The sequence below is a fragment of the Giraffa tippelskirchi genome, chromosome 5 (assembly GCF_054371585.1).
Source record: "Giraffa tippelskirchi isolate mGirTip1 chromosome 5, T2T-mGirTip1v1.2.pri, whole genome shotgun sequence".
Classification (NCBI taxonomy): Eukaryota; Metazoa; Chordata; class Mammalia; order Artiodactyla; family Giraffidae; genus Giraffa; species Giraffa tippelskirchi.
In genome coordinates this window covers 16,054,699-16,082,516 of record NC_137279.1, presented here as the reverse complement: position 1 = coordinate 16,082,516, position 27,818 = coordinate 16,054,699, and the positions used below count along the sequence as shown (strand labels likewise).

General features: G+C 47.6%; 1 protein-coding gene across 29 annotated transcripts in view; it reads right to left on the bottom strand.

Annotated features, from left to right (window-relative positions):
• Positions 1 to 315: 315 nt before the first annotated feature.
• NMNAT2 (nicotinamide nucleotide adenylyltransferase 2) overlaps positions 316 to 27,818 on the bottom strand; it is a 208,432-nt gene continuing 180,929 nt past the window's right edge. For all 29 annotated transcript variants that reach the window (XM_081492515.1, XM_081492519.1, XM_081492508.1 and 26 more), the window contains 4 exons: positions 22,352 to 22,428; positions 6,887 to 6,988; positions 6,682 to 6,749; positions 316 to 4,467 (listed from right to left, as the gene is read on the bottom strand). In XM_081492515.1, the coding sequence (XP_081348641.1) occupies positions 4,365 to 4,467; positions 6,682 to 6,749; positions 6,887 to 6,988; positions 22,352 to 22,428 (350 nt within the window). In that variant the 3' untranslated portion in view covers positions 316 to 4,364. The remainder of the gene's footprint in view (positions 4,468 to 6,681; positions 6,750 to 6,886; positions 6,989 to 22,351; positions 22,429 to 27,818) is intronic.

Genomic DNA, 27,818 nt, shown 5'->3' with positions numbered 1-27,818 from the left:
TTTGCTAATTATTCTTCCCTGCTTATGGGTGTGGTTGTGTATACTTTCATATTACACATTCGACATTAGCTAAACCAAGCAGAAAATCTCCTGCTCTAAGAGCTTTCTTAACAACTGTTGGCTCCCGTCAAGTAAGACTGTGAAGAAAAAGTGATTAATTCTGCAACTCACAGAGAAGATTCTAGACCAAGACGCAAGGCTCTAGTAGCATCATCTTATTTATTAACGTAGTTGAACCATTTTGCTGATAAAACTTTTGTCTGTGACTATTCTAGCAACAAAATTTTACTCAAAATATTGCACTGTGAGATGGTGTTGCAACTTCAATGTAGTATTTATTAATGTGTTGATTTCCATAAAGCAAGTCTTATTCTTAAAATGGCAGATTCAGTGACCAAAAAAAGTGATTCAAAAAAGCTTCCCCCTTCCCATGCCAATCCTTGAGACTGCTAGGATCAAGCTGAGGTTTGGGCCCCAGATCTAGACTGAAGGAGGAGGGAAAGAGAGTAACTCATTCCTAACTGACTGTTACAGGCTAATAGAACATTCCAAACATACCCAACAAAGAAACCACATGAAAATTCACATTTAGTGGGCAGCTATAGGAAGGTGCAAACCAAACGAAATGGACAGAGCACATTCATCACCTTTACCATGATGCTATTCCTAAGGTGTCCGAACTGGATGAGCTACAAAATCCATCCCTGGACCCAGCCATCTCCTCTTACCTGCCCGCCTTCACATTGGAAACGATCCTGAGCTTTTCACATACTGACTTATTTTTGAATTACTCTTTTGATGAATAAAATATAATAACATGCCTCTCTCTTAATCTGAGAGAGAGAGAAAGAGTAAGGGAGAGAGAGTGTGTGTGTGCGTGCGTGTGTGTATCTGTCTGTCTGTTTGGGGGAGTAGATTTGGGCTAGTAAAATACAAGTCATTTCTCCCTGTAATTCTCTGCCTCTTGCTGTAGTTTGATTATGGAGTCTCACTTTCAATTTAATTAGAAGACCATGTTCTTTTGTTCGTTCTGAGAAGCTGGAGCAGGAGACTAGGGAACATGGGAGAAAGGTGGGCCAAGCTGGGACAGGAAGAACAGCTTCTCTAGAAGCTCCAGTTCTGGGTTTCAGGCACTTCAGGAAGAGATTTTCCTCCCCTGTTCCCATGTACATTCAAGGAAAATGAAAGCAAGAAGGCTCCAAAGGCTACCTGGGTGGGAGAAAGGAGGTGGTGAATGAGGTATCTGCTAGCAGCACAGACACCAGCCCCCCCACAGGGCCATTCCTTGAGGAGAGAGTCATTGACACGAAGGGTTTCCCTCATGCCTGTTCTTACATATCAGTCACTTTCATGCAAGCGGGAGAGACATTCTTATTGGTAGGCAGGAAATGAGGCTCCAGACCTCCTCTTGACACAGTCATTCTAGCCCATGCCTTTCTCACGATCTCTGGACCTTTGGGACAGCCATTGTAGGAAGGAGCAGGACCTCAGGCTGGAAGTCAGGACCTGGAGGTCATCCTGTGGGCACCTGGGGGCACCACTTCCAACTCTGAGTCATCTCTCTGGTATTGGCCTTGGCTGGGTCACAGTCACGTGTCCTGCCCTGGACTGAAAGAGGGGATCTGACCTCCCTGTAGCAAGTGAAGAAGGGGTCAGGGCAGGAAATGGACGCTTCTATCCAAAAGGGGAGTCACTTTTCCTTGTATTAAAGGAAAGCTTTTTTATCATGATCCTTGCGATCAATTCACCAAGATAGACTCTGCTTCATTTCATTCCTAGAAATCTATCCCTGTTATTTGCTTTAGCTCATCTCACTCTCCCTACAAACGTACTTTCCACCCCCACACTGAATGCTGCGAGAGTCAGCCCTGTTTCTTCTCATGGGTCATGAACTAAATGGGGCTTGACCACAGAGCCCAGCAAAGAAAGAGTGGACCAAAGAAACAAAAGACAGCTGGTCTTTCTTGGATCTGTTCACGTGGATCTCCAGAATAAACTCTATCCATAAACTTCATATCCTTGAAGATGCGTGCTTCCCCAGGGAATCCAGCTCCCTGATTTCCTTTGTATCATTTCCTGGCTTCTGACTGCCTTGCCTAGACAAAGGTACTTCTGTCTTTCTCTCCCCAGCACTAGTGCAATCTTGAGCATTTTCTGGGTCTTTGCCTTCCACAAAGCAATCCTTTCTTGGGTTCAGATTTCCTCTAAGCCATTGCCATTTCTAGCAGTTCATTTCTAAGGGAAACCTAGCTACAGTCTTCCTCACTATCACATCCTCCCCCCAGGACTAGCATACACAAGGCTGTATACAGGGAGCACCCGGGACAGAATAAGTTAAGAGAAAGATGCCAGGTAAAGATTGAAAGCTGCATCTTATCTGGTCAGGATCGTGGGGAACCAAAGGAGCAGAGATCATGTGGTGTGACGACCTAACGGTCAGGGGAACGTTAGCCTTTTGTCAGGCTTTACACTTGCTGTGTGACCTTGGACCAGTCATTTAATCCAGTGGATCTCTGCTTCCTCATCGTTTAAAAGAAACATTGGCTCAATTAATCTCTAAAGATCTTCTCAGATTTCATGATTCTTAGCTGAACACCGAGAGCCAAGAACAGTATCTTACTTTTGTTCTTTGGAGATTATTTCCAAAATCCAACAGGATAAGCCCTCCCCCTGCAACCACGCTACTCTTCCGTTGAATTTATTTTTCTGGAGGCAACTGAAGGATGCTACACGATGTTCCTGGCATCAGATCCCACCCAATACCTCCCGGGTCAGGGCTGGTACTAGTTATCGACAAAATTATCCTACAGTTTGGGGACCATTTCTCAAAGAATCAAAAACCCAAGAGCCAAGAGACTGGATGAGAGACACAGAGCAGAAGAGAGTAATTTCCTTTTGGTTCTCCAGGCAGGACCTGAATGAGATCTGAACAACTAGAACAGAGTCTGTCAAAACTGTTTCCAGAGCGCCAGAGGCAGGTGGGAAACGGGACAAAAGGGGTGAAAGAGTTTAGTGGCTCTTGACAACCCCTCCAGATGTCTGTTCTGAGAATCCGTGGTCCTGCCAGGCAGACTTCCTCAGGCTATGATTGTGGCTTCTGGGTTCAGCATGAGTTGTAACCCTAAACCCACAAAGGCTGAGGCTCTGCTTCTCAGGAAGGAACTGACCTCAGGCGCCATCTCTGTTACCAAACTAGAGTGGGTGAGAATCACTAGTTCCCATCAGGAAATGGGAGTCACTTTCTCCTAGGTCATCCTGGATTTACATTACGACAGAGACATTTCCCAGCCAAACAGGCAATAAATAATTCCCATTAGCAAAGATCTCTAGCTTGAGTGAACTCTTAGCATGTTTTATTTCAGAAATGACTGCATTTTTAGGACTCAGCCTTGCATACGTGATTCTTTTCAGATGTAGGAATGCGACTAAGTCTGGCCTCCAAGGGCTTTGATGGTGATCTGAAGGTCCCTTGGTAACGTCCGGGCTGGCAGGGAACAACCCACGCTCTTCCATCAGTCACAGCTCAAATAAGTAACTGAACGGATGTCACCAAGAAATGAGAAGGAACCGGCTCTACGCGATCGTTAAGCCCAGAGCATCAAAAAAGAGTGGTCTTCGGAAACTAAGGAAATGGACTCAAATCCTTCAGAGCAACCCTACTACTCCCAGACTTGCGTCCCAGGTTTCAGAACATGAAACTCTCAGTCTTGACCCCAGAAGGCTGTGTGTGTGTAGGGCGGAGGCGGGGAGAAAGCTGGTAGGTGGGTGGGGGTTGTCTCGGCCTTGTTCAGCGGGCGTAGCCCTCACGCAACCTTCTGAGAGCTGAGGCTTGGCTGCGGTATCCAGTCAAAAGGGAGGGAATGCCGCAGAAACACAACAAGGCGACAGACATAAAGAACCTCGGACACGGATTTGATCCAAGTTCTATGAGGAGTGAACAACAACAACAACCAACAAACGAAACAACGAAACGAAAGATAAGAAAGAAAGGAAAAAAATAGCCCTTTGTGGTAAAGGGCATGCTGGGAAGGCGAGGGCCAGAGCCGCCTCCCCAGAGCATGCTGGGAGACGGGCACCCGCACATCTCCAAGGACCGCACTTCCCCCACCCCGACCCCGTCACCCACCCCCAACCCGGAGACTAGAGGAGAGTTTGTCCAAAGATGGCTGCGGAGGAGGGATACGCTGTGGTGTTCTCTGCAGGTCCCCCACACTGTGGGGGGTTGAGTCAGCAGGTGGGGAAAACAGTCAAGATGAGGAGACGGAAAAACAGAGGCGGGAGAGAAACGGGATGGACAGAGGCGGCTGGGGGCCGGTGTGTTGGTGGAGGACCAGGGGAGAGTGGAGCACTGCGCCCCGTGGCCGCTAGCCCGAGGCGTTGATGTACAGCTGGCTCTTGAGGATGTAGTCGATGACCGGCTGGGACAGGTAATCCACGACGTGGCCATCCCCGTGCTGCAGAGCCAGCCTGGTTGAGAAGAGACGGTAATCAGAGGGCATGCTTTCCCGAAAGCGACGCCAGAGGCCTGGCCAGCCCATTCCCTTTTGAGGAAAGGGTTTACCCAACACTCATTACCCGTCTTTGCTTAGGCTAAGTGCATGGCGTTCCTATCAGAAAAAAACCCTCTTCCCTTCTAATGCCTCCTCCATCCTGACTCTGCCACTTTCTAACTGAAGAACCTTGGGGAAGTTGTTTAAACCCATCTTCCATTTCCTCCTCTGTAAAACAGGAATAATACTGGGGGCCGAGCTCAGTTATCAAAATGATTAAATGTCATACAGGTAGCACTTTGAAAAGCCCAAGGAGGCTGGCTCAGGGCCTTTGCAGTGCACACAGTGTCCTGACATTCCAGCAAACTAGATCCCCAAGTGCCTCCCCAAACAGTTTATGGGGAGGCTTCTTGAAAAAGTGGTCTACATCTGTGGTTTCCAAATGCCAATCCCAACTTGACGAGAATCACCCAGAAAGCAGCTCCCCAGAGACCCAACTCCCCGAAATTCTGATTCAGTGGGATTGAATGGGACACTAAAATTTGTGTTTCCATTTAAGTTTTCACAGTAGTTTTATTATACAGCCATGGTTGGAACCACAATCTTCCCCTCTTCCCTCATTGACCATTGCCACTTCTGCTCTCACCTCATAGTTGATGCTACTGTTTCAAGGGTCTGCATAATCACCTTCCAGGGAAGAGGTCCGGTAGACCTTTTAAAACCCTGGGCTCACTTGATTTCTTTGAAACATATGACACAGATGACAAATGACAAGTGTTCTCTCTCTCTGTACCCTCTGCTGCCTTTGTTCCAGGGCCACCAATGCTGGTGGCTTCTGACTGCTCCTTAGTCTTCTTTTTTTTATTATTATTACTTTTTAAATTGGAGTATAGTTGATTCACAATGTTGTGTTAGCTTCAGATGTACAGTAAAATGATTCAGTCATACATATATAGCTATAATTCTTTTTCAGGTTCTTTTCCTTTGTAGACTATTACAAAATATTGAGTAGAGTTCCCTGTGCTATACAGTAGGTCTTTGTTGGTTATCTATTTTATATATAGTAGTGTGTACATATTAATATATAGCAATGTGTATATATTAATATATATACACACTACTGTATATAGTACTGTGTATGTATTAATCCCAATCTTCTAAGTGACCCCTCAGCCTTCCTTTAAATAAATGTTAATATGTTTTCAATGTTCCCATAGCCTTCTTTGCTTTACTCACTCTTCCTGTGAACTCAGCCATACCCTTAAACTTTAATTTACACTTAGGTGCTCATGGCTTTCAGTTTTATTATACTTCCAGACCTCTGTATTCCACATGTCTTATCCTTCCACTGGATATTTCCACTTGGGGGTTATGGTGGAAACTGTTAACTGGCCCCTAGTATCCAGTCTCTCTTTCTTCTGCTTAGTAATAGAACCTCCCAAGTTTTAGCTGGACATATGGCTGTGAAGCTTCAAAGTCTATTCCCAGCCTCTCTGGAGGCTAGGCATGGCCACATGACTGATGTTGAGCCAGTGGGATGAAAGGGAAGTGATGTGTGAAACTTTGGGTCATCTCCTTAAGGACAAAGCTCTTTGCCCTTCCCCACTGGCTGAGAAGAAAAGTCATTGCAGCAGTTGTGAACTCGGCGAGGGAAGCTTCACGTTGAAGATAACAGAGATTCAATCTCTTTTGACACTGAATAACATTGAATAACATTTCTTGTTTAAAATTCTAACTATTTAGGGTTTTTCTGTTATGGCAGTTAACCTAAACCCTTACTAATTCTGTGGGTACCTCAGAGTGGAAGTGGAAGTGTTAGTCGCTCAATCATGTCCAACCCTTTGTGACCCCATGGGCTGTAGCCCATCAGGCTCCTCTGTCCATGGAACTCTCGAGGCAAGAATACCAGAGCAGGTTGCCATTCCCTCCTCCAGGAGATTTTCCTCATGTCAAACTAGAGTCCAAACTAAAAGCAACCTCTTTCCCCCTCAAGTCACCTAAAACTAACTAACAGCCTGTCCCCCTTTTAAAAATCAAGGACTAGGAACAAATAAATGAGGGCTAAAAAGAAGGCTACATATTGGGGTAGCTGGTGTTGGCCAACCTAACAGTCATCCTGGACTGAGGAGAGCTGTGTGGGAACTTGTAAGCCAGTTTGACCAAAGTCTCTCTGGTCGTTTGTCAAACGTACCTGCTCTTGGTTGAGCTGACGACAGACATGGGATGGTTGATGTCATCCTTCACCACCATGATGTTGTTCTGCAGACAGAGCAGAGAGAGTAGGTTGCCAGTCCCTCACACTAAACTCCTTTTGTGTCCTCACTCTTCCAGCCCCCAGGCTTCTCAGAGAAGGGCCACATCACATTACTACACCAGCAGCGAGCTGGAGGACTCACTTTGTATTTGCGGAGTATTGAGGAGTGATTCATGATTCGGTCTGTGTCAGCTGCGTCCCGAGGGACCACCACGATCCCAAAGTCCCCAACGATCACCTCCATCTGAAGAAACAGAAGGAGGGGAGAGAGAGAGAGGAAGTAGCCTTTGGTGAGACCTTGACTCCAAACCCCTACCAAGCAACTAGCTAGCAAGGTGGAGCTACCTCCTGTTGGAACCCTAAGCTTTGGTCCCAAACTTGCCTTCTCAGCCCCATCAGTCAGCTCCTTCAAGTAACAACCTGTAACAGTGTTCGTGGAATGAGTGGGAACTTCACCTGGCACACTTAATAAATACCTGTAGACTGAATTAATAATGTGCTCCTGCATGTCTGGGCAAGATCTCTTCAATTCCTGAGGCTCCTGTTGAGCTCATAATGTTGAAGGGCAGCATAAAACATGGTCCTTACCTGGTAAGTATCCTCTTGGGTGACACAGATCCTGTTGCTCAGCAACCAGACCCCAGCCCTGGTTGGTCTACTGAGAGGGGCCGGAAGGCTCTCTGAGCTCACCTATGTCAAAACTGCTGTGGGACTCAGGCTGGTGACAAGTGGGGAAGGGCTTGGAAAGTCCCAGTGCGTGCACAAGTGGTGATAGGGGAGGATTACTATGGGGTCACTTCTGAAATCAGCCTCTGATAGAAGCTTGCTGCCATTATGAGAAATGACACCTTTTCATTTAAAAATTAACCTCCCTCCCACCTTAATTATGGATGCAATAGAAGCTTGGGAAACTGAGAAAAAGAGAAAAAAAAAAATCAATCACAACCACACAATCCAGTTAACCATTATTAAATTAACATCTTAGTGTTTCTGTCCAGGGTTCTCTTCTCTATGGGTGTATGTCCACAATTGGATTGAACTGCAAAATTAATCATTTTATTAAATACCTATATATATTTTTCATTTAGCATTATATTGTGAGCATTCTCTCATACAGTTAAAAATATTTGAAAGTGTGTTTTCTCCAGTCTGTGTATTCCATTGCCTGACTATACTGTGATATACCATGACATAGTAAGCCAAATTTGTATTTTAGAAAATATAGAGTCGCTTCTGATTTTTGCAGTTATAATAGCACTTTGTTGAAGATCTGTATACATAAATCTTTTACCACATCTCTGATTATTTCCTTAGGATAAGAAGTAGAATAATTGGATAAAAGGATATAAACTGGACATATATCAAGCTCTTGAGCCATATTACCAAGCTGCTTTCTGGAAAGTTGTGCCAATTCTTACTTTCAAAGAGCCTGCGAATTGTGGCATTTAATAGACTTGGATCTAGTCTGGGCATATTACTGCCTAGATCTTGCCAATTAAGGATCCCAGATGGAGGGAGAAGTGGGGAGAGGCAGGTTTCTTCTAAGCAGCCTATTGGGCAAGACCTGCTTTGGGGCAAACAAACCAGGTTTTTCCTCATAATTCTCCAACCAAGTGCCACAAAACCAGACATTATGGAGCACTATGGCTGCTGCTTCTCTATAGAGGCTTTCTTTTTTAAAAAAAAAAAAAAAATTATTTGTTAATTGAAGGATAATTGCTTTACAGAATTTTGTTGCTGAGGTTTTTTAGAGGATTACTGTATCAGCAGAATTCCCCTTCTAAGTCTGATTCACTGGTTATGCATGTGTGTGCCCGCAAACGGTGTGCACTTGTGTGCCCTTGGCTATTTGCAGCCACCTTCACCCTACTTCTCCCATTGCTTACAACTGGAGCTAGAGCTGCAATTAAAGATTGGCTGAAGGTGCCCCAGGAGGGAAGTTGTGGATGTACCATGTCTGAGCCCCCATTGGATCATGCCATTTGGAACTTACAGAACATTACACAACATGCTGCCTCTATTGGTGGTATTCAGATCAGGTAAACTAGCCCCAAGTCTTTGTCCTATGCACCAGGAATGTTAGGGAGGGGCAGGGCAGGGAGTGGAGGTGGATCCAGCTCCTCCTGCCATAGCATTTAGAATATTGCACCACTACTTAGAAGGTAATCGAAGACACTGGCTCATAAATTTGGCTGAACATCAGAATCACATGAGGAGCTTAAAAAAAAACCTCAAAGCCCAGCTCATACCCAAGACCAATTAAATCAGAATCTCTGGGAATGGGGCCCAGGCATAAGTAATTTTTTATTTTTACTCCCTAGATTTTAATTTTAATATGCAACCACAGTTAAGAACCAGTGATCTAAGTATTGAATTAAAACTCCAGGGGAATTATTATACTAGAGAAAGAGAGAGAAAAGAGAAAGGATGGAAAGAGAAGGGGAGGGGAGGGAAAAGTTAGAGAAGAGAATCCATCCAGCCGGTATATGTGGAGATTCCTCAACTGCCTGGCTATGCAGGTGTTTCGAGATATTTGGTGCCGATTGTATAACATAGGATCTGAATTCAGTTTGATTCTGAGAATCTGATGGATGTTTCATGTGTGATGTACGAAACAGTGGGTCTATTTAAAGTGAGCATTCCAGGAATTTCCCTGGTGGTCCAGTGGTTAAGGATCCACCTGCCAATGCAGGAGACACTGGTTCAATCCCTGGTGTGGGAAGATCCCACATGCTGAGGAGCAGCTAAGCCCAAGCGCCACAACTACTGAAGCCTGTATGCCCTAGAGCCCGTGTTCTGCAATGAGAGAAGCCACCACAATGAAAAACCCATATACCGCAACTAGAGAGTAGCCCGCACACAACAATGAAGACTCACCACAGCCTAAGATAAATGAATAAAAAATTTTAAAACCTAAAAAAAAAGTAAGCCTTCTAGTTTAAAGCATGAAAACAATGGCTCAGAACGGCAGTCAGGCCTCCCGGGGACGGCCCTCCGGGTGACATTAGTGCAGCTGCTGCTTTCTACTCAGAAACTCATGACCTGAGCACCTAATCAATAACCACGCAGGCTGCTCAGTGGGTGGCAAGCAGATGGAGACCTCACTGATTGAGATGGATTCCTTTTCCAAAAACAGGTGACAGACGTGCCCCCTGGGAACAGATGTGGCAGAGGAGACGGGTCTACCGGACAAGACACACAGCTTTACCACATCTCAGTAGCATCTCTGCAGATGTCTGGACCAGCCTGCAACCCTTTTCTGTTCCTTTGGCCAGACCCAAAGTCACAGGCTTGATTTTCATGCTGGAAGGTGTATGTGGGTGTGTGTTTTGGGGTGATAGGAGGTGCCAGGTGCTAGAGCTGGTGAGGTTGCCCTCATCCCATGGGTACCCATCTCCCTCCAGAGGCTTAGCTGCCCTGCCCATCTCCACCCTCATCCCTACCCCTGTCTCCTGTCTTCATGTGGCCTCCAGGATCCACCCTCTCCTGTGTCCTCCTACCTCACTGGTTGCTCTTTTGGAGTTTCTCCCTGTACTGTTCCGTCGTTTTTTTTTTCCTGCCAGCTGCTCTTCATGTGGGATCTTAAGTTCCCCATCCAGGGATCAGACCTGCATCCTGTGCACTGGAAGCGTGGAGTCTTAACTGCTGGACCACCAGGGAAGTCCCTGTGCTGTTCCTTCTTACCTCCCTGATCTCGAATGACTGGAGTCCCCCAGGCTCAGTCCTTGGACCTCTTTTCTATCTACACTTGCACTTTTAATGATTTCATTCCATTTCAAAGTTTTAAAGACATACAGAAGGCTCTCAAATTTATCTCTCCAGTGTAGACTTCTCTCCTGAACTTCAGACTCATATATCCAGTGGCTCTTCAACATGCCCACTTGGATGAGGTATCTCAAGAGTAATATTCCATAAGCCCCTGAATTCTCTGACATCAGTCAGTCCCCTCCATCCCCTCCACTGCCATCCCACACACACCAAGATGCTATTCCTTTCTCATTTCAGTAAATGGAAACTCTTTCTACAACTGCTCAGGCCAAAGCCTTGGTATTATCCTTGATTCCTCTCTTTTTCTCACATCCCACATTAAGTCCAGAAAGCAACTCAGTTGACTTGGTTTTCAAAAGAAATCCAAGAACCTGCTCATTCCTCATCATTTCCATCACTTCTTCCTTCAAGCCTCTTCTGGTGGGTTAAATAATGGGTCCCCCAAACACCCAGGTCCTAATCCCTGGAATCTCTGAATGTTACAAGATGTGATTAAACTAAGGGTCTTGAAATTGTCCTAGATGATCTAGGTGGGCCCTTATGTAATAACGAGGGTCCTTATAAGAAGAAGGAGAGGGAGATTTAACTCAAGAGAGGGAAGATGATATGAAGATGGCGCAGAGAACATGCTACACTGTTAGCCTTGAAGATGGAAGAAGGGGCCACGGCATGCAACAAGCGCAGCTCACGAAGTCGGAAACGGAAAGGAAACAGATTCTCCCTGATGGCCTGAGGAGGGACGACAGCCTTTGACTACGACTTCATTTTGGCCCAGTGAAACCCATTTCAGACTTCTGGCTTCCAGAAATGAAAGAAAATAAATGTGTGTAGTTTTAAGCCACCAAGTTTGCAGCCACAGAAATTGTCTGTCTCCATCAGCTCCTACTTGGATTGCTCTGGTCTGTTTTTATCTTGCCTTTTTCCAGTCTATTCCCAACAGCCAGACCAATAATGTGAAATGTCAGTCAAATTATGTGGTTCCTTGGCCCAAAACCCTTCACTTAAATACCACCTTCTCACAGAGACTTCCACCGGCCACACTATTTCAACCTCCAACCCTCTGCATATAGACCCTCACCATCCCCACATCCTCTCAGTCCCCACGTCCTAACTCTTCTTCATTTTCCCATTGCATGTGTCTCTATCTAACATCTTGTATATTTTCTTTGTTTAACCTTACTTTTGCCTCTTTCTCTCTCCCCTATGAAGGTAACCTTCATGAGGGTAGGGAATTTTGTGTTTGATTCATTGCCATGTTCCTGGGTGAAGAGGGCCATACATGCTCAATATATACTGTTGAGGAAGAGGATTCTTGCAGAGTCCTCTCTAGGAGCTGAGTTAGCTGATATATTCTCCCACTTTAGGATATGGAAGGCAGCCCCAATGTACCTAATGGGAACTCTAAGAGATTCCAGGAAGTGACTCTAGAGAGACTTTCAGGTCTCCATGAAAAGCATGGGTAATTTTACTTCTGAAAGTTCCCAAACTTCATCTGATTGGTCAATGGAATCACGTGGGGGAGCTTTACAAACAATAACAGGCCCAGGAATTTGGTTACAAGGAGTCTACAATTGACCAGAGCCTCTGTCTTTACAAAGCTCCCTAATCCTCCCGAGGTGCACCCACCTTGGGATTATTGTCCTTTTTAACAATATAGACAGGGACTTCCCTGGTAGTACAGTGGATGGGAGGGCTTCCCTGGTAGCTCAGCTGGTAAAGAATCCGCCTGCAATGCAGGAGACCCCAGTTCAATTCCTGGGTCAGAAAGATCCCTTGGAGAAGGGATAGGCGACTCACTCCAGTATTCTTGGGCTTCCCTGGCGGCTCAGATGGTAAAGGATCCGCCTGCAATGCAGGAGACCTGGGTTTGATTCCTGAGTCAGGAAGATCCCCTGGAGAAGAAAATGGCAACCCACTCCAGTATTCTTGCCTGGGAAAGCCCATGGACAGAGGAGCTTGACTACAGTCCATGGGGTCACAAAGAGTCGGACACGACTGAGTGACTCAGCACAGCACAGTAGATGGGAAGCCACCTGCCAATGTAGGGGACACGGGTTTGATTCCTGGTCCAGGAGGATTCCGCCTGCCTCAGGGCAGCTAAGCCCGTGCACCACAACTACTGAAGCCTGCCTGCTGCAACTACTGAGTCCCACTTGCCCTACAGCCAGTGCTCCCCAATAAGAGAAGCAACTGCAATGAGAAGCCCCATGCACCTCGACCAAGAGTAGCCCCTGCTCCTCACAACTAGAAAAAGCCCTTGCACAGCAAGGAAGACCCAGTGCAACCAAAAATAAATAAATAAACACAAATTTACAAAACAATATAGGCAAATGCCTAAGCTGCTAATACCCTGGCTTGGTGTAGGATGAAGTCAAAATGAGATACCTGTGGGATGCACACTCTGGGAACTCCAGCAAAAATGAGGACATTCCCCTCACCCCATGCCCTAGAGAGATGAGGGCAGACATCTGACGCTAGGAAATGAGAGTTTCTCAAGCTCTCCCTGCCCACGGAGCCCTGGGATGGAGCTTCTGTTCCAGCTCGAGTGGCCCAACACCTCCTGTGTCTTCAAGGAGACATTTCTGCCGGTCTTGGTCTTGCCTGGAGGAGGGGAGGTGGGTGGGCAGAGGCATTCTGATTGGCAAGCCCCTCTCCTGATGTGACCTCATGCTGCCACACCGCAGTGAGCAGGATCGGGGTACAGTCTTCTCCCCCGCCCGCAGCAGACAGTGGTCTCTCAGGGTAGCTCTGGCCTGTGTCCTGTCTCAGAGGTGGGGGTCTGTGCCATTCATCCTGCTTCAACTTCCTGCTCACAGGCTCAGCTTTGATCATATCTTTTGGTCTTCAGGGGCAAAGGCTCCTTGGCGGCAGCAGGGGTAGGGCTGGGGAGAGGAAGTGGGAGAAGGCAGACTCTGCTTTCCCCCGACGTGGGGAATCTGAGGAAAGGATATGACATGTTGGGGCAGGAAGCAGCTTGGCCTTGGGAGGGGGAACACTCAGGGCAACTGGGCAGCAGATCTCTTGGGAGGAATGCCGAATTACCATCTTCCCTCAGGATGCAGAATTTCCAGACCTGCCCTACTGGGTTCCATGGATACCTGGGCAGGAAGACGCCCTGTGGTCTCAGTTGGGAGCTTCCCAGCACCCCAGGGCTGAGCATGACAGATGTGGCTTCATCTCTTGGCTCAATCACTATCTAGTGGGAGACATTAAACAAATGATGAATGATTTCAACCGTATTGCTCTGAAAGATAAGGTAGGTTACTATTAAGTGGTACTATTATTAAAATCTTGTAGTGGCTAATTGTCTTCTGGGTAACTGACAAAAGTTTGGGCCACATCCCACTGTGGAGGCTGAACTCCTCCAACCAAGCTGTTTCCAGGTACTCTTACATTCTTTCATTCAAAAAACTTGTATTGAGTGTATATGGTGAACTGGGCACTGTCCCAGTGTTTCCCAATAAGACGGACAAGTTTTGTGTGTCCACAGAACTCACCTACAGTCAGGAGAGATCATAAACAAATAAATATGTAAATAAGAAAACATCAGGTGGAGCTAAGTACACTGTTGAATATAAAACAAAATGACCTTGAAGCCCAAACCTAAATGTCAAGAAGGAGCCAGGCATAGGAATACCTAGGCAAATAATATTCCCAGTGAGGCCACAGCTAGTGCAAAGGCCCTGAGGTGGGAAAAACTATTCAAACAAGGAAATCAAGTGTAACTGGAGCACAGAGAGGTAGGGGAAGTACAGAAGAACCAGATCATGATAAAGATGGGATTTCATTCCAAATGCAAAGAGAAACCATTAGAGCATTTTAAACAGAGGGCTTGACTTCCTTTAGCAGCAGAATCCAATTTACATTGACTTGCCCAGGCAAGTCCAACTGGTAAGACCCTCTGTGGAATCATTCTGAGATCAGAGTTCGAAATCCTGACCATCTCTTCAAACAGTCCTCCATTCTCAAGGGAGGGGACCTGAGTCTCCCGGGCTCACTAGTTCTTGTTCTCCAGATGAGAATATTCAGGGATGAACAGGGGACTACCAGCAGGAAGGGGAAGCAACATTTATCAGGGTACTTGCTGTGCACCAGGCATAGTATTAGGAGATTCATTTATTAATGTATTTAATCCTTACAACGACCATTTTCTGAGCTATGTGCTTCACTTCCCACTCTACAGATGGGGAAACCAAGACACAGTGAGATACAGTAACTAGTCCAAGCTGCACAGCTAGTAAGTGGATTTGAATCCACTCTTGTACGCTTTAAAGGCTCTTTTTACCACATCATGCCTAATTTAGATCCATTTAAAAAATTTTTTATGTTGTATTGTGGTATAGACAATTAACAATGTTGTGATAGTTTTCAGGTGAACAGTGAAGGGACTCAGCCATACATAAACATGGATCCATTCCCCTCCAAGTTCCCCTCCCATCCAGGCTGCCACATGACATTGAGCAGAGTTTCATGTGTTCTAGTAGGTCCTTGTTGATTATCTATTTTAAATATAGCAGTGTGTACATTCCTATCCCAAACTCCCTAACTATTCCTTCTCTCCATCCTTCCACTGCCCCCTCACCTCACTCTGGGCAACCATAAGCTCGTTCTTGAAGTCTGTGAGTCTGTTTCTGTTTTGTAAATAAGTTCTAGGTCCATTTTAAGACTCGCAGTTTAGTGACTTGAAATTTTTTGGTTTGAAAATACAATCTTTTTTTTTTCTCCAGGCTTATGGTGAGCTATGTCCTCAGGTCATTACTCCACATCGCCCCCTAGAGTATTTTGTGTACTTCTGAGTAGGTTAAACCAGATGGAGAACACCCAGCAGAACCCACGCAGTAGGTGAGGGGAATCTGAAACATGCTCCTCCCGTTTCAGGCAAGAATCCCCCACCCATGTTCTGCACCCTGCTCCTCTCTGGAGGAAGGGCTGAGCAGAGGCTAGTGCGGGAATGCATTTTCAGGATGGCTTCCTCAGTGCAAACAAATGAATGACCCTTCCAGGGGATTTCCCAGAGGAACCCCACGCCCATTTCCAATCTGCCTGGGGGTGTGGGAAGGCAAGGGATTCTAGCCTCAAGTCAAAAGCCTGAAAACCAAAGCAACAGCGCCCTTTCACACGAGAAACCTATCTCCCAGGGTAGCGGGTAAGCTGCCTTTCCCTGGGCTGGAAACGCAGCATCCGGCTTATCAGTGCGGGGGCCTAATCCCCGGGGTGGAAGTGTCCATTGGGCTTCCTGGCTGGGGCGGGACTGTCTGATAAAAACCATCTGAGCCTGAAAAGCCAAATGTTTGTCTTTGCTCCATTTGTCCTGGAGCCCTGGGATTTCTTCTGGAGTGGCTAGTGCCCCAGGCTCTTCCTCTGTTTATTTTCTTTGGTTGTTTTCCCATAGCTGGTGGATGTAGGAAGCAGTTAGCCCATGCCTGGTTGGCTGGAAAAATGTAGAACACAGCCAATTAGAGCCAGCCTGTGGAATGCTGGGCTTTGAGAAGTGCAAAAAGAAAGAAAAAGAAAAAAATAAAATAAAAATTTCTTCATTAGCCCATCTCTGGTGCCTGATGTTCCACCCCCAGGTATTCATTCCTTTGAGTTAAATATTGACCCTTGCTTATTTAAAATGCAAATACCATTTTCAAGTGGCAAATACATGTAATCATTAAACCGAAATGATTTTGTCTGCTTGCTGAAAAGTCAGAAGCTTCCCAGGCAAAGACCAAGATAAAAACCTGTTTCAGCCAACGGGAACCATCTCCCCAAAAGGTCTTATTCCTACCACTGGATCTTTGACAGCCTTCTCTCAACCCTCAAAGCCCTTCTCTTTGCACTCACTTAAATCCAATCCTGCCCATCATTCAAAGCCCAGCTCAAGCTGCTGAAAGAAAGTGAAAGTGAAGTCACTCAGTCGTGTCTGACTCTCTGCTACCCCATGGACTGTAGCCTACCAGTCTCCTCTGTCCATGGGATTTTCCAGGCAGGAGTACTGTAGTGGGTTGCCATTTCCTTCTCCAGAGGATCTTCCCAACCCAGGGATCAAACCCGGGTCTCCCGCATTGTAGGCAGATGCTTTACTGTCTGAACCGCCAGGGAAGCTGGGCTGCTGGGCTCCTATGAACTACATGTCATTCTTCCCACTTGTCTGTCTTACCTGCATTAGGGAACTGAACATATGCAAAGTCCTGCTCTGCTGTTAATAGCTAAGTGGTCTTGGACAAGTTCGGTTTTCCAGGTGGTGCAATGGTAAAGAATCCACCTGCCAATGCAGGAAATGAGGGTTTGATCCCTGGGTCGGGAAGATCCCCTGGAGGAAGAAATGGCAACCCACTACAGTATTCTTGCCTGGGAAATCCCATGGACAGAGGAAGCTGGTGGACTGCAGTCCATGGGGTCTCAAAGAGTTGGACACAACTGAGCATGCACACGCACGTGCATGCTTGGACAAGTCCAGTGGTTTTCATATCTATAAATGGGAATCAAGATTTCACTTTCAGGAGTGTTCTGGGGGTTAACTGAGATAACCCATGAGAAACACGCAAAGTGTTTATTGTCTGTCTCCCCCATAGAAAGCAAAGTGCACATGGTTGGAGACTTGATGTATTCTGTTTTCTTTGTTCCTTCAGCCCTAGAACAGTGTCTGGAACATGACAGGTACTCAATAAATATTTTAAAACCAACAAATAAATAACAGCCAACTTTATTGACTGCTTACTAAGTTTAAGAACTCTTTTAAATTTTTTGTATGTTTCATTTCATGTACTATAATGAACTAATAGGATAAAAACTGTAAGATATTTTTAGCAAGTGCTGCAAGGACAAATAAAGTACTTACATTCATACTGGGCACTCAGTATTAGCTGAAAGATTGATGGAAGGAAAGAATGCCTGAATCAGAATTAATTTGCCAGATTGTCTTCCATTATACTATAATGGAAAAAGCAGCTGGCAGCATAAGATCACTAGATGATGGGCTTTGTTTGAGGGAGGGGAGGAGGGTAAGAGTTTCCTGTCTCACAAATCTGTCCATGACTTGACCCTTTAGGCTTTGGCCTTGACTTCTCACAGACCCTGGTCCACGCCTAGATACCTGCTTCCCTGCTGGTGTCAGGATGTGTGTCTGCTGTGTGCTTAGTTGCTCAGTTGCGTCTGACTCTTTGCAGCTTTGTTGTCTGCAGCCTGCCAGGCTCCTCTGTGCATGGGATTCTCCAGGCAAGAATACTGGAGTGGGCAGCCGTTTCCTTCTCCAGGGGCTCTTCTTGACCCAGGGATCGAACCTGGGTCTCCTGCACTGCAGATTCTTTACCACCTGAGCCACCAGGGAAGTCCAGCGTCAGGATGCAGCACAGCAAAGATCAGGTCTCCTGGGGGAGACTATTCTAATTAAAAGCTTGAGAATGGGATGGGCTGGAGGGACTGGGTCCCCATCTCCAAAAGCGGGTCCAGGAAACTGGATCTTGCTTTCTCTCGGGAATCAAGAATGAAAATGCCAAGTGCCAGACCATGTAGAAGCAACTCTTCTGTGATCCATGGAGAGAAATGTGATGAATATGTATGGTGTTTTTTCTCCATGGAATGTAAGGAGAAGGGGTGTGTCACTGGTCAGAGAAGGTCAGAATTCACTATGGGCTAATGGATCTTTGTGTCTATTGGGAAATGCCCAAGGGATGTGCTTGAGTTGGGGCGAGTGGTTGTATAATTACATTTCTGGATGGAGAGCATAGGTTCAGGAATCCAAAGCAAAAGAACGAGCAAGACTGACTCAATGGAGAGTCTGTGATTGTGCCAAGAGAGGCCCTGGCAGCCCTGTTGTGGAACAGACTGTCCCAGCTGCTTCCGACTGGGTGGGGACACTGCTGCTCCATGGCCTCCGATGAGCGTTCTTTACCGAAGGGTGGAGAGGCTCCTATGTTCCCCCCCAGACCTGTTTGAACTAGTGGCTTCTCCCCTGCTTTGTTTCTGAGGATTCTGGAGATGACATGGGACGCTGGAATGCAGAGCAAGGACCTAGGACTTTTTCAAGAAATCTGGCTCTCTTCCCCACCTTTCTGTCCCATCATTGGCAGATTCAGGGCTTCAGGCTCATGGTCACTGAGCACAGGTCTGCGGCCATCAAGTTTCACTCGGGACACTGGGTAATGAAAAGAAATGTGTTCTGATAAAGGGTGGACTAAATGAATGAAACTGGACACAGAAGTGGGTCTCACATACCTCATCCCTGGTAATCTCATAGTTAGGAACAGAGATCCCTAAAACCAGCTGCTTCCAGGCAAACTCTGGAGGGTAGAACAGAGGCAGGAGGTAGATGGAGCATGCCCCCACCCCACCAGGGAAAGCAACTGGAGTTCATTCTCTGTGGACAGAAACTCTAAAACATCAGTAGCAGTACAGTCAAGAGAGGAGGCTGAGCCCTGCGTGGATAAGAGATAAGAGACTACACATTTCTCATTCTCGAAGTCAAGGAAACCCTTCCAACTAGAAATCTCCTTAAGAGGTCAAAAGTGGAGTGATGCCAACTACCCACAGGCCTCTTGGGTGAAATCCATCTTGGCTGAGAGACGTGCATAGACATGGGAGGCTCCTGAGATATACCAAATACACACCCAGAACCAGACAGATAGAAATGATTGGCCAAAGGAAACCTGGAAGAAATGTCTCATAAAAGTGATTCAAACTACCACGAGGGCACAGCTCTCTGAGTCCACCCGTATGTCTATCCACATGTACTGTGTTCTTCTCCTCCTAATAAACACTTCACATGTTACATTCCTTGCTGTCTTTGTGGGAATTCTTTTCTGCAGAGTTGAAGGGCTAGGGTCTTGTTTCAGACCACTGGTCTAGCAGCTAGGATTCGGTGCTCTCACCTCCGAGACCCGGCCTCAGTCTCTGGCCAGGAACCGAAACCCTGCTTCAAGCCACTGTAGGCTAAGGCCACCTGAGATCAGAACTTTCTATTAGAATCAGGAGGGCTGGACCAGTCTTGAAAGAAAGACTTTCCTTTTCTAGACCGTGAGCTCCAACCCTCCCCCAGTAAGGACAGTGGGATTAATCACTGAGTTGCTAGCTAGTTTCATGCTCCCTGTGTCCACCTTTGTCCAATCCCCACCCGATTTCTAGCAGAGAACCAGAGGCTTTACGAAAGGAATTTGCAGGGCGGGAAATAGAAAGTTTTGAAGTCACTGGCTTTAAACAACCTGACGAGATGTCCCTTGAGGTCCTGAGGAGGGAAGAGACCTAAGGGCAAAGCCCCAGAAGAAGACAGGGGCAGGATCAGAGGTGGGTGGGGTCCAGTACGCGGCTTCCAGACTCAGTCAGGAGTCCCATTCCCTAGGTTGGCACGGAGGGGAGGGCCACCCACCTCAAGGTCCTGATAGGGAAGATGTGTGTGGCAACCTCGATGAAGAGATGCTTGTGTTCGGAGACCATGAGAGCCTCTCAGGTTCTACTGGTCAGCAGTGACTGAGACCTATTTCCCATCATCCCTGGGGGTACTGACTTGGAGCTGAATTTTTCACTTGGTATGAATAAATTACATGTGGTATTTCTGGCACGCCTCTGTTGTGGCCTGAGAGTCACACTCATTATGTAAGGAAACAGCTCCATGTTGGGGTTGTTTTTTTTTTGCCTCTACCTCAGATGGCATGATTCTAAGGACCCCACAGAGTCTTTGCGGGTGCTCGAGGGTGGGGAGGTTGGAACTCTAGGCTCTAGAAAATCCTCTAGTGAGCCCTGAGGGTCTGCTTCACCCAATCGCCCTTCTGCCCGTGCTGTGGATGGGCATTCTCAGCCCCTTCGGCAGCACAGACGTGGGCTCCCCGCTTGGTCTGGATCCGCTGCCCCTCTGGACGTAGCCAGGCTGGGTGCTCTGACCCTCAGGGTGACGGTCAGGTGGGAAGGTGATTGAATAAATGAGCGTCAACTCCGCCTCCACTGCCACAACCCCAGTACATCAACAGCTTTCGGTTTCTCAGTTTTTCTCTTTTAACCTACACGTCACTTCAGCATCAGGAACCAACCGTAAGAGGAGTGGCCTGGGGCTGTTTTCCCTGGTCTCCACATGCCGGACCTGACAAGGTCAGGAGCGGCCATTTTGGAGAGAAGCTAGAGGCCCTGCAGGCAGCGAAGAGGGACTGGCTGTGCTTCAAGGGCCCCCAGTGGTGTCCGTTTCAGGCTCCAGAAAGCCTGTGTCTGCCCTTGAGAGGCACACATTACAAGTCACATGTAGCAAGGAGGCCCTTGAGACGTGCTGCTCACGTGGTGGCCCTTCGGGCTGCTGCCCTGTCAGTTTATCCCTGTAAATCCCCTCCCTGGCTGCCAGGGCCTCCCCGTGGGAAGGGGCCTCAGACTACTGCCCGGATTTGCCTGGATTCTTGAAAGGGCTTTGCTGAAATCTTGCACAGAACTTCGCCCACATTACTTTTTCCTTTCAAAGCAGCTTGCGAAGTAGAGAAGGAAAGTAAAAGTTAATTAAGCCACTTAATCCAGAATTGAAAAGGGGTTTAAAATTTCACCTGCAAGAAATTGTTCAGGCGTGGAGAGGAAAGGGCTTACACAGTATAATTCGTTTCCCCTGAAACTCTCCCTCCCTGCTTGGTTATCCCACAGAGTGTTAGCATTTATGCCCTTCACCTTGAATGTCTATATGTTTATCGATGTGTCTATTTAGGTAGATTCCCTTATTAACAGTTGTTGTATGTCACTGTGTGTCAGGTGCTAGGCTGGGCACTTTACATGGACAATCTCATTTAATTCTTCCCAAACCCTATGAAAGGGGTTCTATTATGATGCCCATTTTTGAGATGGGAAAAACTGATGCTTGTAATACATCTCGTCACGAGCTGTGCTGGAGCAGAACTAAAATCTTGAGTTTCACCCTGAAGGCTGTCTCTTTCTCTCTCTCTTCAGAGACATATATGTACATGAAAAAATTTCATAAGCTGACATCTCGCCACCTAATAGGCAGAGGCTGTATTGTATATTGCTTTTAAAATCTCAGAATGCTATCGATAACATTCTTTAGGTTTAAAAAACAACCAAGGCTCAAAGGAGTTGAGTGATTTGCATGGGGTCACACAGTAAGTAATAAAAAAATGTCCTAGGTCAAGAATATCTGCCATGAGAAACCCACTTTCAAAGGGCCATGAGCTTGGGAGCTAGCATTAGGTCTGACTATCAGATGAATGAATTCATGAAAGAACAAAAATGAATGTATGTCTAAAGGGTGAGGAATTTATGAATTAGCTAGTTTAAGACCATCTCAGCCAGGTCTGGTAACAACTTGTCCACCGAGCTTCTAAATGGTATAAGTTTCAATTCCTGGTTCCCTAAATCCTAAGTCAATTGCCAGAAGGATCCTACTGACCTTTTATCATTAACTTCTCCCCTCTTGACCCTTTTTCTCTTGTTAAGGAAATTCTAGGGTGGTATTTACCACCTCTTCAAAAGAATCAAAGGAAAACAAAGCACATAATAATTTCAAAAGGGAAAAGACTTTTTCTTTTTTTAAAAAGACCTCCCTCCCCCACCTCTCCCCACCAGCACATACACTCCAAGTGCTATTTGCCGAAGGTATTCTATGACTCAGATTGCTTTTTTCCCAGGGGCTTTCCAGGAGCAAGCATGAGGGGTTGTGAGTGTAAAAATTCAGGAGGAGATAAAGCTTGGGGGTAGTGAGAATTGTTTTCCATCATGATGTAAACGGATTGCCCTCCTGGGAGCTCACAGGAGATGGGAGACTCAAGCTGGGGAGGGAAGCTGGGTGGGGAGGGAAGACCAGGGGTCAGAGGAGAGTGCCCCTCCCCATCTTGCCCCACACCAGCTGTGCGCAGGCCATAACCCAGCTACTCACATCTGCCTCGTTCCACAGTCCTGGGATGCAGAAGGACTCCAGAAGGTCACTGCCACACAGCAGCAAGATCCGCAGCTCTGAGGAGGGGGACAAAGTTAGCAAAGGGAGAGGGAAATGTTCAAATCTCAGCCTTCTTCCTCCGACCAACACAGAAGCGTCCCATCCTTGGGGCTCCAGAGCCCAGTTCTTGCAGGCACCACGCTATGTGCTGCACTGAAACCTCTGCTCACCCCTCCCCCAGGCTCATTTACAGACCACTCTCACTCCTTGCAGGAGGAACCTCTCTCCTGCGGAATGAGGCAGACAGAGAATAACTGTCCTGGTTTGCTGGGACTGAGGGATTTCCAGGATGGGTTTCATGCTAAACCAGGATGGCTGGTCATCCTCAGTCTAAGGCAGCTACAGGCCTTGTGTGAGGTCTAAGAGGCTCTCTTTTTTGCTCTATATCAAACCAAAGTGCCTGTGGAGTTTGGCTTCTCTGCCGCTGGAATCCTCTGGGGTTTGTCTTCCATCACAAGCAGACGTGATGGGGGCAGGGGACACGGAGTGCACCTCAATTCACCAGCTGGCTCAGTTCATCAGACGTCCTCCCTGTACATGGCCACTGTCCTCAGCAAAGGGCTTGAGAAGTGAGGCTGCCCCCACCTTCCCAACTCCCAGGCACATTTCCAGCTTATCACTTGTTTTTCTTCCCTCGTTAAGCCCAGTCTGAATTATCCCAGCGAGGCTACTGTCGCTTAAAACAGGCAGAAAACTGACTCAGGCATGAAAACTGAGCAACGAGGGTGAAGAAGAATCCTGGGATTCTGCGAACCACGTGGGGAGAGACCACCACCTGGGTTGAGATTCGGGCAATGTGTTTGGTTCCCCAGTACCCCAGGCTTTCATCAGGTGCTGTGCTTAGTTGCTCAGTCGTGTCCGACTCTTTGAGACCCCATGGACTGTAGCCTGCCAGGCTCCTCTGTCCATAGGATTCTCCAGGCAAGAGTACTGGGGTGGGTTGCCATGCTCTCCTCCAGCGGATCTTCCCAACCCAGGGATCAAACCCAGGTCTCCCACATTGCAGGTGAATTCTTTATAATCTGAGCCACCTGGCTCTTTCATCAGGGGGCTGTGACTGTGGGCATCCTGTCGGAACCAGTGACACAGCCCCGCTCTGAGCCTCCAGAGACCGCTGCCACCCTGACCCCAGAGGCTGAGAGTGGGCCGGCAGCTCTGCCTGCCGCAGACCCTGTAGCTAGTTCAGGAACCTGCCGAGGACTTTCAGGTGGTGAGCTCACCCCGGCTGCAGGCTCAGTGGAAGACTGCTGGGCTGACGAAAGACAGGGCTAGCATCTCCCAGTCCCGGGTCAGGACAGCCCATCCTCAGGGAGTCGCCTGCAGCACCGGGATCTTAACTCCTAAATATTCCTGCAGCCTCCACTGTCACATTGTTGTCTAATGTTCTGTTTACATCCAGGGACCTTAATAGATCTTTATATTCCCAGGGCCTAGCAGAGTGACCTGCGCACAGTAGGTGTTCAGGATGTATTGAATGAGCGAACGACAGAGAGGCTGGCCACAGAGGCCATGTGGGCAGGCTGTCTCAGAGCCTTCTGGGTACCCCAGGATGGCAGGGCCGGATGGTGACTGTGGCCTCGGCTCTTGCAGCATAGAGGCCCTGGTCAGTGGCACCTGCTTCCCTCCGTGGTACGCCTCCAGCCTTGGGATGGCCGAGAGGAGCCAGACTGGGCTTACTCTGGGGTTCCTGATGTTCCCTGTCCCCTGCTCGGAGCTGCCCAGAGTTCCAGGTCAGCTCTGTTGAAAGGCTGCAGCTCTATAACCGTGGGCCTAAAACTTCGGTTAAGAGGACAAGGAGACTTGCTGGCCCTCAGCTTTTTCTACATCAGTGGTTCTCAACCGGGGGCGATTCTGTCTCCAGAATTTGGCATGGTCGGGAGATGTTTTTTTGGTCGTCAAGGCTGGAGAGAGAGGTATGACACCAGCATCTAGTGCTGAGAGGGCAGGCACGCTGCTCAAAAGTCCACAGGGCACACAGCCAGCCCCCACAGCTCAGGCTTAAGCCTGTTTCCTATGACAACGGTGGTGTGGTTGAGAAATCCTGCTCTGCAGCCACGGAAATGAATCTCTTTTCTATTCCCGATCCAGAGACTCACTTTCTCACTCGAGTATAATGTACGATTATTTTTAAAGCCAAAACAGAGCAAGTTAAAGGCGGGGGGGAGGTCCCACCTTTGCTTGCAGCACCGGAACGGATGGATTTGTCACAGCCCCGAGGCCCCAGCCGGGCTTGGGAATCCCACGTGTGGCCGCTGGAGGGCAGCAGTGGTTTCTCCGGTTTACCCTAGGAGATGAAGGCTCACGTTCTCAGCCTGCAAGTCTTGAGTCTGGGGCAGGCTCTGGGAGGAGTGAGCTGGTTCAAAAACTGGAAATGGCGCCAGAGATGCTAACGGAACTAGGAGAAATGGCTTTTTGCTTCTTGTGAGGCGTGCAAGGGGATTTCAGAAAGAAGAGGTGTAAGCCAGAGGGCCTCACAGCACAGTGGTCTGGTGGCCAGGCTGCTCCTCTGGACCCCACTTTCTACCCCAATTCAGGATCCAGGGAGCCAGAGTCAGCCCTCCTCTGTCACGCTCTCCTGCCAGGAATCTTGCTTCTGTGAAGCCCCAGGCCCCAAGGCCCTTTCCAGCTCCCATCACACCCTGAGGCAGCCGCCACCTGTACCACGCCAGGCCATGAATCCATCCACACAGCTGTGGCCACTCAGCTTTCCTTTCTCTGAGAGAGGGGCTAAGATGCGGCCAAGCTTCACAAAGAATGATTGGAGCATGGCCATGCAAACACCCACTGCGTTGACTCTCTGTCCAAGGGGAGACTCCCCAGGCTGCAACCTGATACACGGACCCTGGGTGCTGGGGAGGTAAATGAGGTCCCAGGTGAAGGTGGCTCACAATACATTCTTCCTGGAACAAGGTATGGGAGGAAAATACATACTGGAATACAGCTGAAAGTTTGAAGACTGCTCTGAGCGTGGCTGGTCAAAAAGACTTTGTCCCCGAGATGATAGTTCCTGGCCAGGTGTGGAACCGCCAGGAAGGGGGAGTACAAGGCTTTTGGGTGTTTGTGGCTGTGGAGTCTGGGGGGTGAATGCTCCTGCTGGCTTTGGGGAACATCCAGAAGTACTCTTTCCTGTGGCCCTCAGACAGCCGTGTGCTGGTAAATAAAAGCTATTAAAACTTAAAGAATCAAGGAGTTTTGAGTACTTATCACCTGTTTTTAATACAAGGTATTTAACTGCTGTGCTGTGCTTAGTCATTCAGTCGTGTCTGACTCTGCAACCCCATGGACTATGGAGAAGTCCATGGAATTCTCCAGGCAAGAATACTGAAGTGGGTTTCCATGCCCTCCTCCAGGGGATCTTCTCAACCCAGGGATCGCATCCAGGTCTCCTGCATTGCAGGTAGATTCTTTACTGTCTGAGCCATCAGGGAAGCCCAAGAATACTGGAGTGGGTAGCCTATCTCTTCTCCAGGGGAACTTCCTGATCCAGGAATTGAGGGGGGTCTCCTGCATTGCATGCAGTTTCTTTACCAGCTGAGCTACCCAGGAAGCCCATTTAACTGCTACTTAGTATAATTTAGATGGGGAGACAGTGGAAACAGTAGCTGACTTTATTTTTCTGGGCTCCAAAATTACTGCAGATGGTGACTGCAGCCATGAAATTAAAAGATGCTTACTCCTTGGAAGGAAAGTTATGACCAACTTAGACAGCATATTTAAAAGCAGAGACATTACTTTGCCAACAAAAGTCCGTCTCGTCAAGGCTATGGTTTTTCCAGTGGTCATGTATGGATGTGAGAGTTGGACGGTGAAGAAAGCTGAGCGCCGAAGAATTGATGCTTTTGAACTGTGGTGTTGGAGAAGACTCTTGAGAGTCCCTTGGACTGCAAGGAGATCCAATCAATCCATCCTAAAGGAGATCAATCCTGGGTGTTCATTCGAAGGACTGATGTTGAAGCTAAAACTCCAATACTTTGGTCACCTCATGCGAAGAGTTGACTCATTGGAAAAGACCCTAATGCTGGGTAGGATTGGGGGCAGGAGGAGAAGGGGACGACAGAGGATGAGATGGTTGGATGGCATCACTGACTCGATGGACATGGGTTTGGGTAGACTCTGGGAGTTGGTGATGGACAGGGAGGCCTGGCGTGCTGCAATTCATGGGGTCGCAAAGAGTTGGACATGACTGAGCAACTGAACTGAACTGAGATAGCATATTAAAAAGCAGAGACATTATTTTGCCAACAAAAGTCCATCAAGGCTATGGTTTTTCCAGTAGTCATGTATGGATGTGAGAGTTGGACTATAAAGAAAGCTGAGCACCAAAGAATTGATGCTTTTGAACTGTGGTGTTGGAGAAGACTCTTGAGAGTCCCTTGGACTGCAAGGAGATCCAATCAATCCATCCTAAAGGAGATCAATCCTGGGTGTTCATTCGAAGGACTGATGTTGAAGCTAAAACTCCAATACTTTGGTCACCTCATGCGAAGAGTTGACTCATTGGAAAAGACCCTAATGCTGGGTAGGATTGGGGGCAGGAGGAGAAGGGGACGACAGAGGATGAGATGGTTGGATGGCATCACTGACTCGATGGACATGGGTTTGGGTAGACTCTGGGAGTTGGTGATGGACAGGGAGGCCTGGCGTGCTGCAATTCATGGGGTCGCAAAGAGTTGGACATGACTGAGCAACTGAACTGAACTGAGATAGCATATTAAAAAGCAGAGACATTATTTTGCCAACAAAAGTCCATCAAGGCTATGGTTTTTCCAGTAGTCATGTATGGATGTGAGAGTTGGACTATAAAGAAAGCTGAGCACCAAAGAATTGATGCTTTTGAACTGTGGTGTTGGAGAAGACTCTTGAGAGTCCCTTGGACTGCAAGGAGATCCAACTAGTCCATCCTAAAGGAGATCAGTCCTGGGTGTTCATTGGAAGGACTGATGTTGAAGCTGAAACTCCAATACTTTGGCCACCTGCTGCGAAGAGCTGACTCATTGGAAAAGACCCTGATGCTGGGAAAGAGTGAGGGCAGGAGGAGAAAGGGACGACAGAGGATGAGATGGCTGGATGGCATCATCGACTCGATGGACATGGGTTTGGGTGGACTCAGGGAGTTGGTGATGGACAGGGAGGCCTGGCGTGCTGCAGTTCATGGGGTCGCAAAGAGTCGGACATGATTGAGCAACTCAACTAGTATAATTTAATTTTTTTGATTGATTGAATTTAACAACCAACTGGTAAAATTTCTGAAAATTTTCAGATGGTTCTAGCGGGTCATATGAGCCAACTCAGGTGCATCACTGCCGGGGATCAGAGGACAAGACCCAGAGAAGTTCCTTGAAATGATGTCCCATCTGCTGGACCTCCTGGGAGAACCCAGTGCCCAGGGTACAGCCCTGCCCCTCCA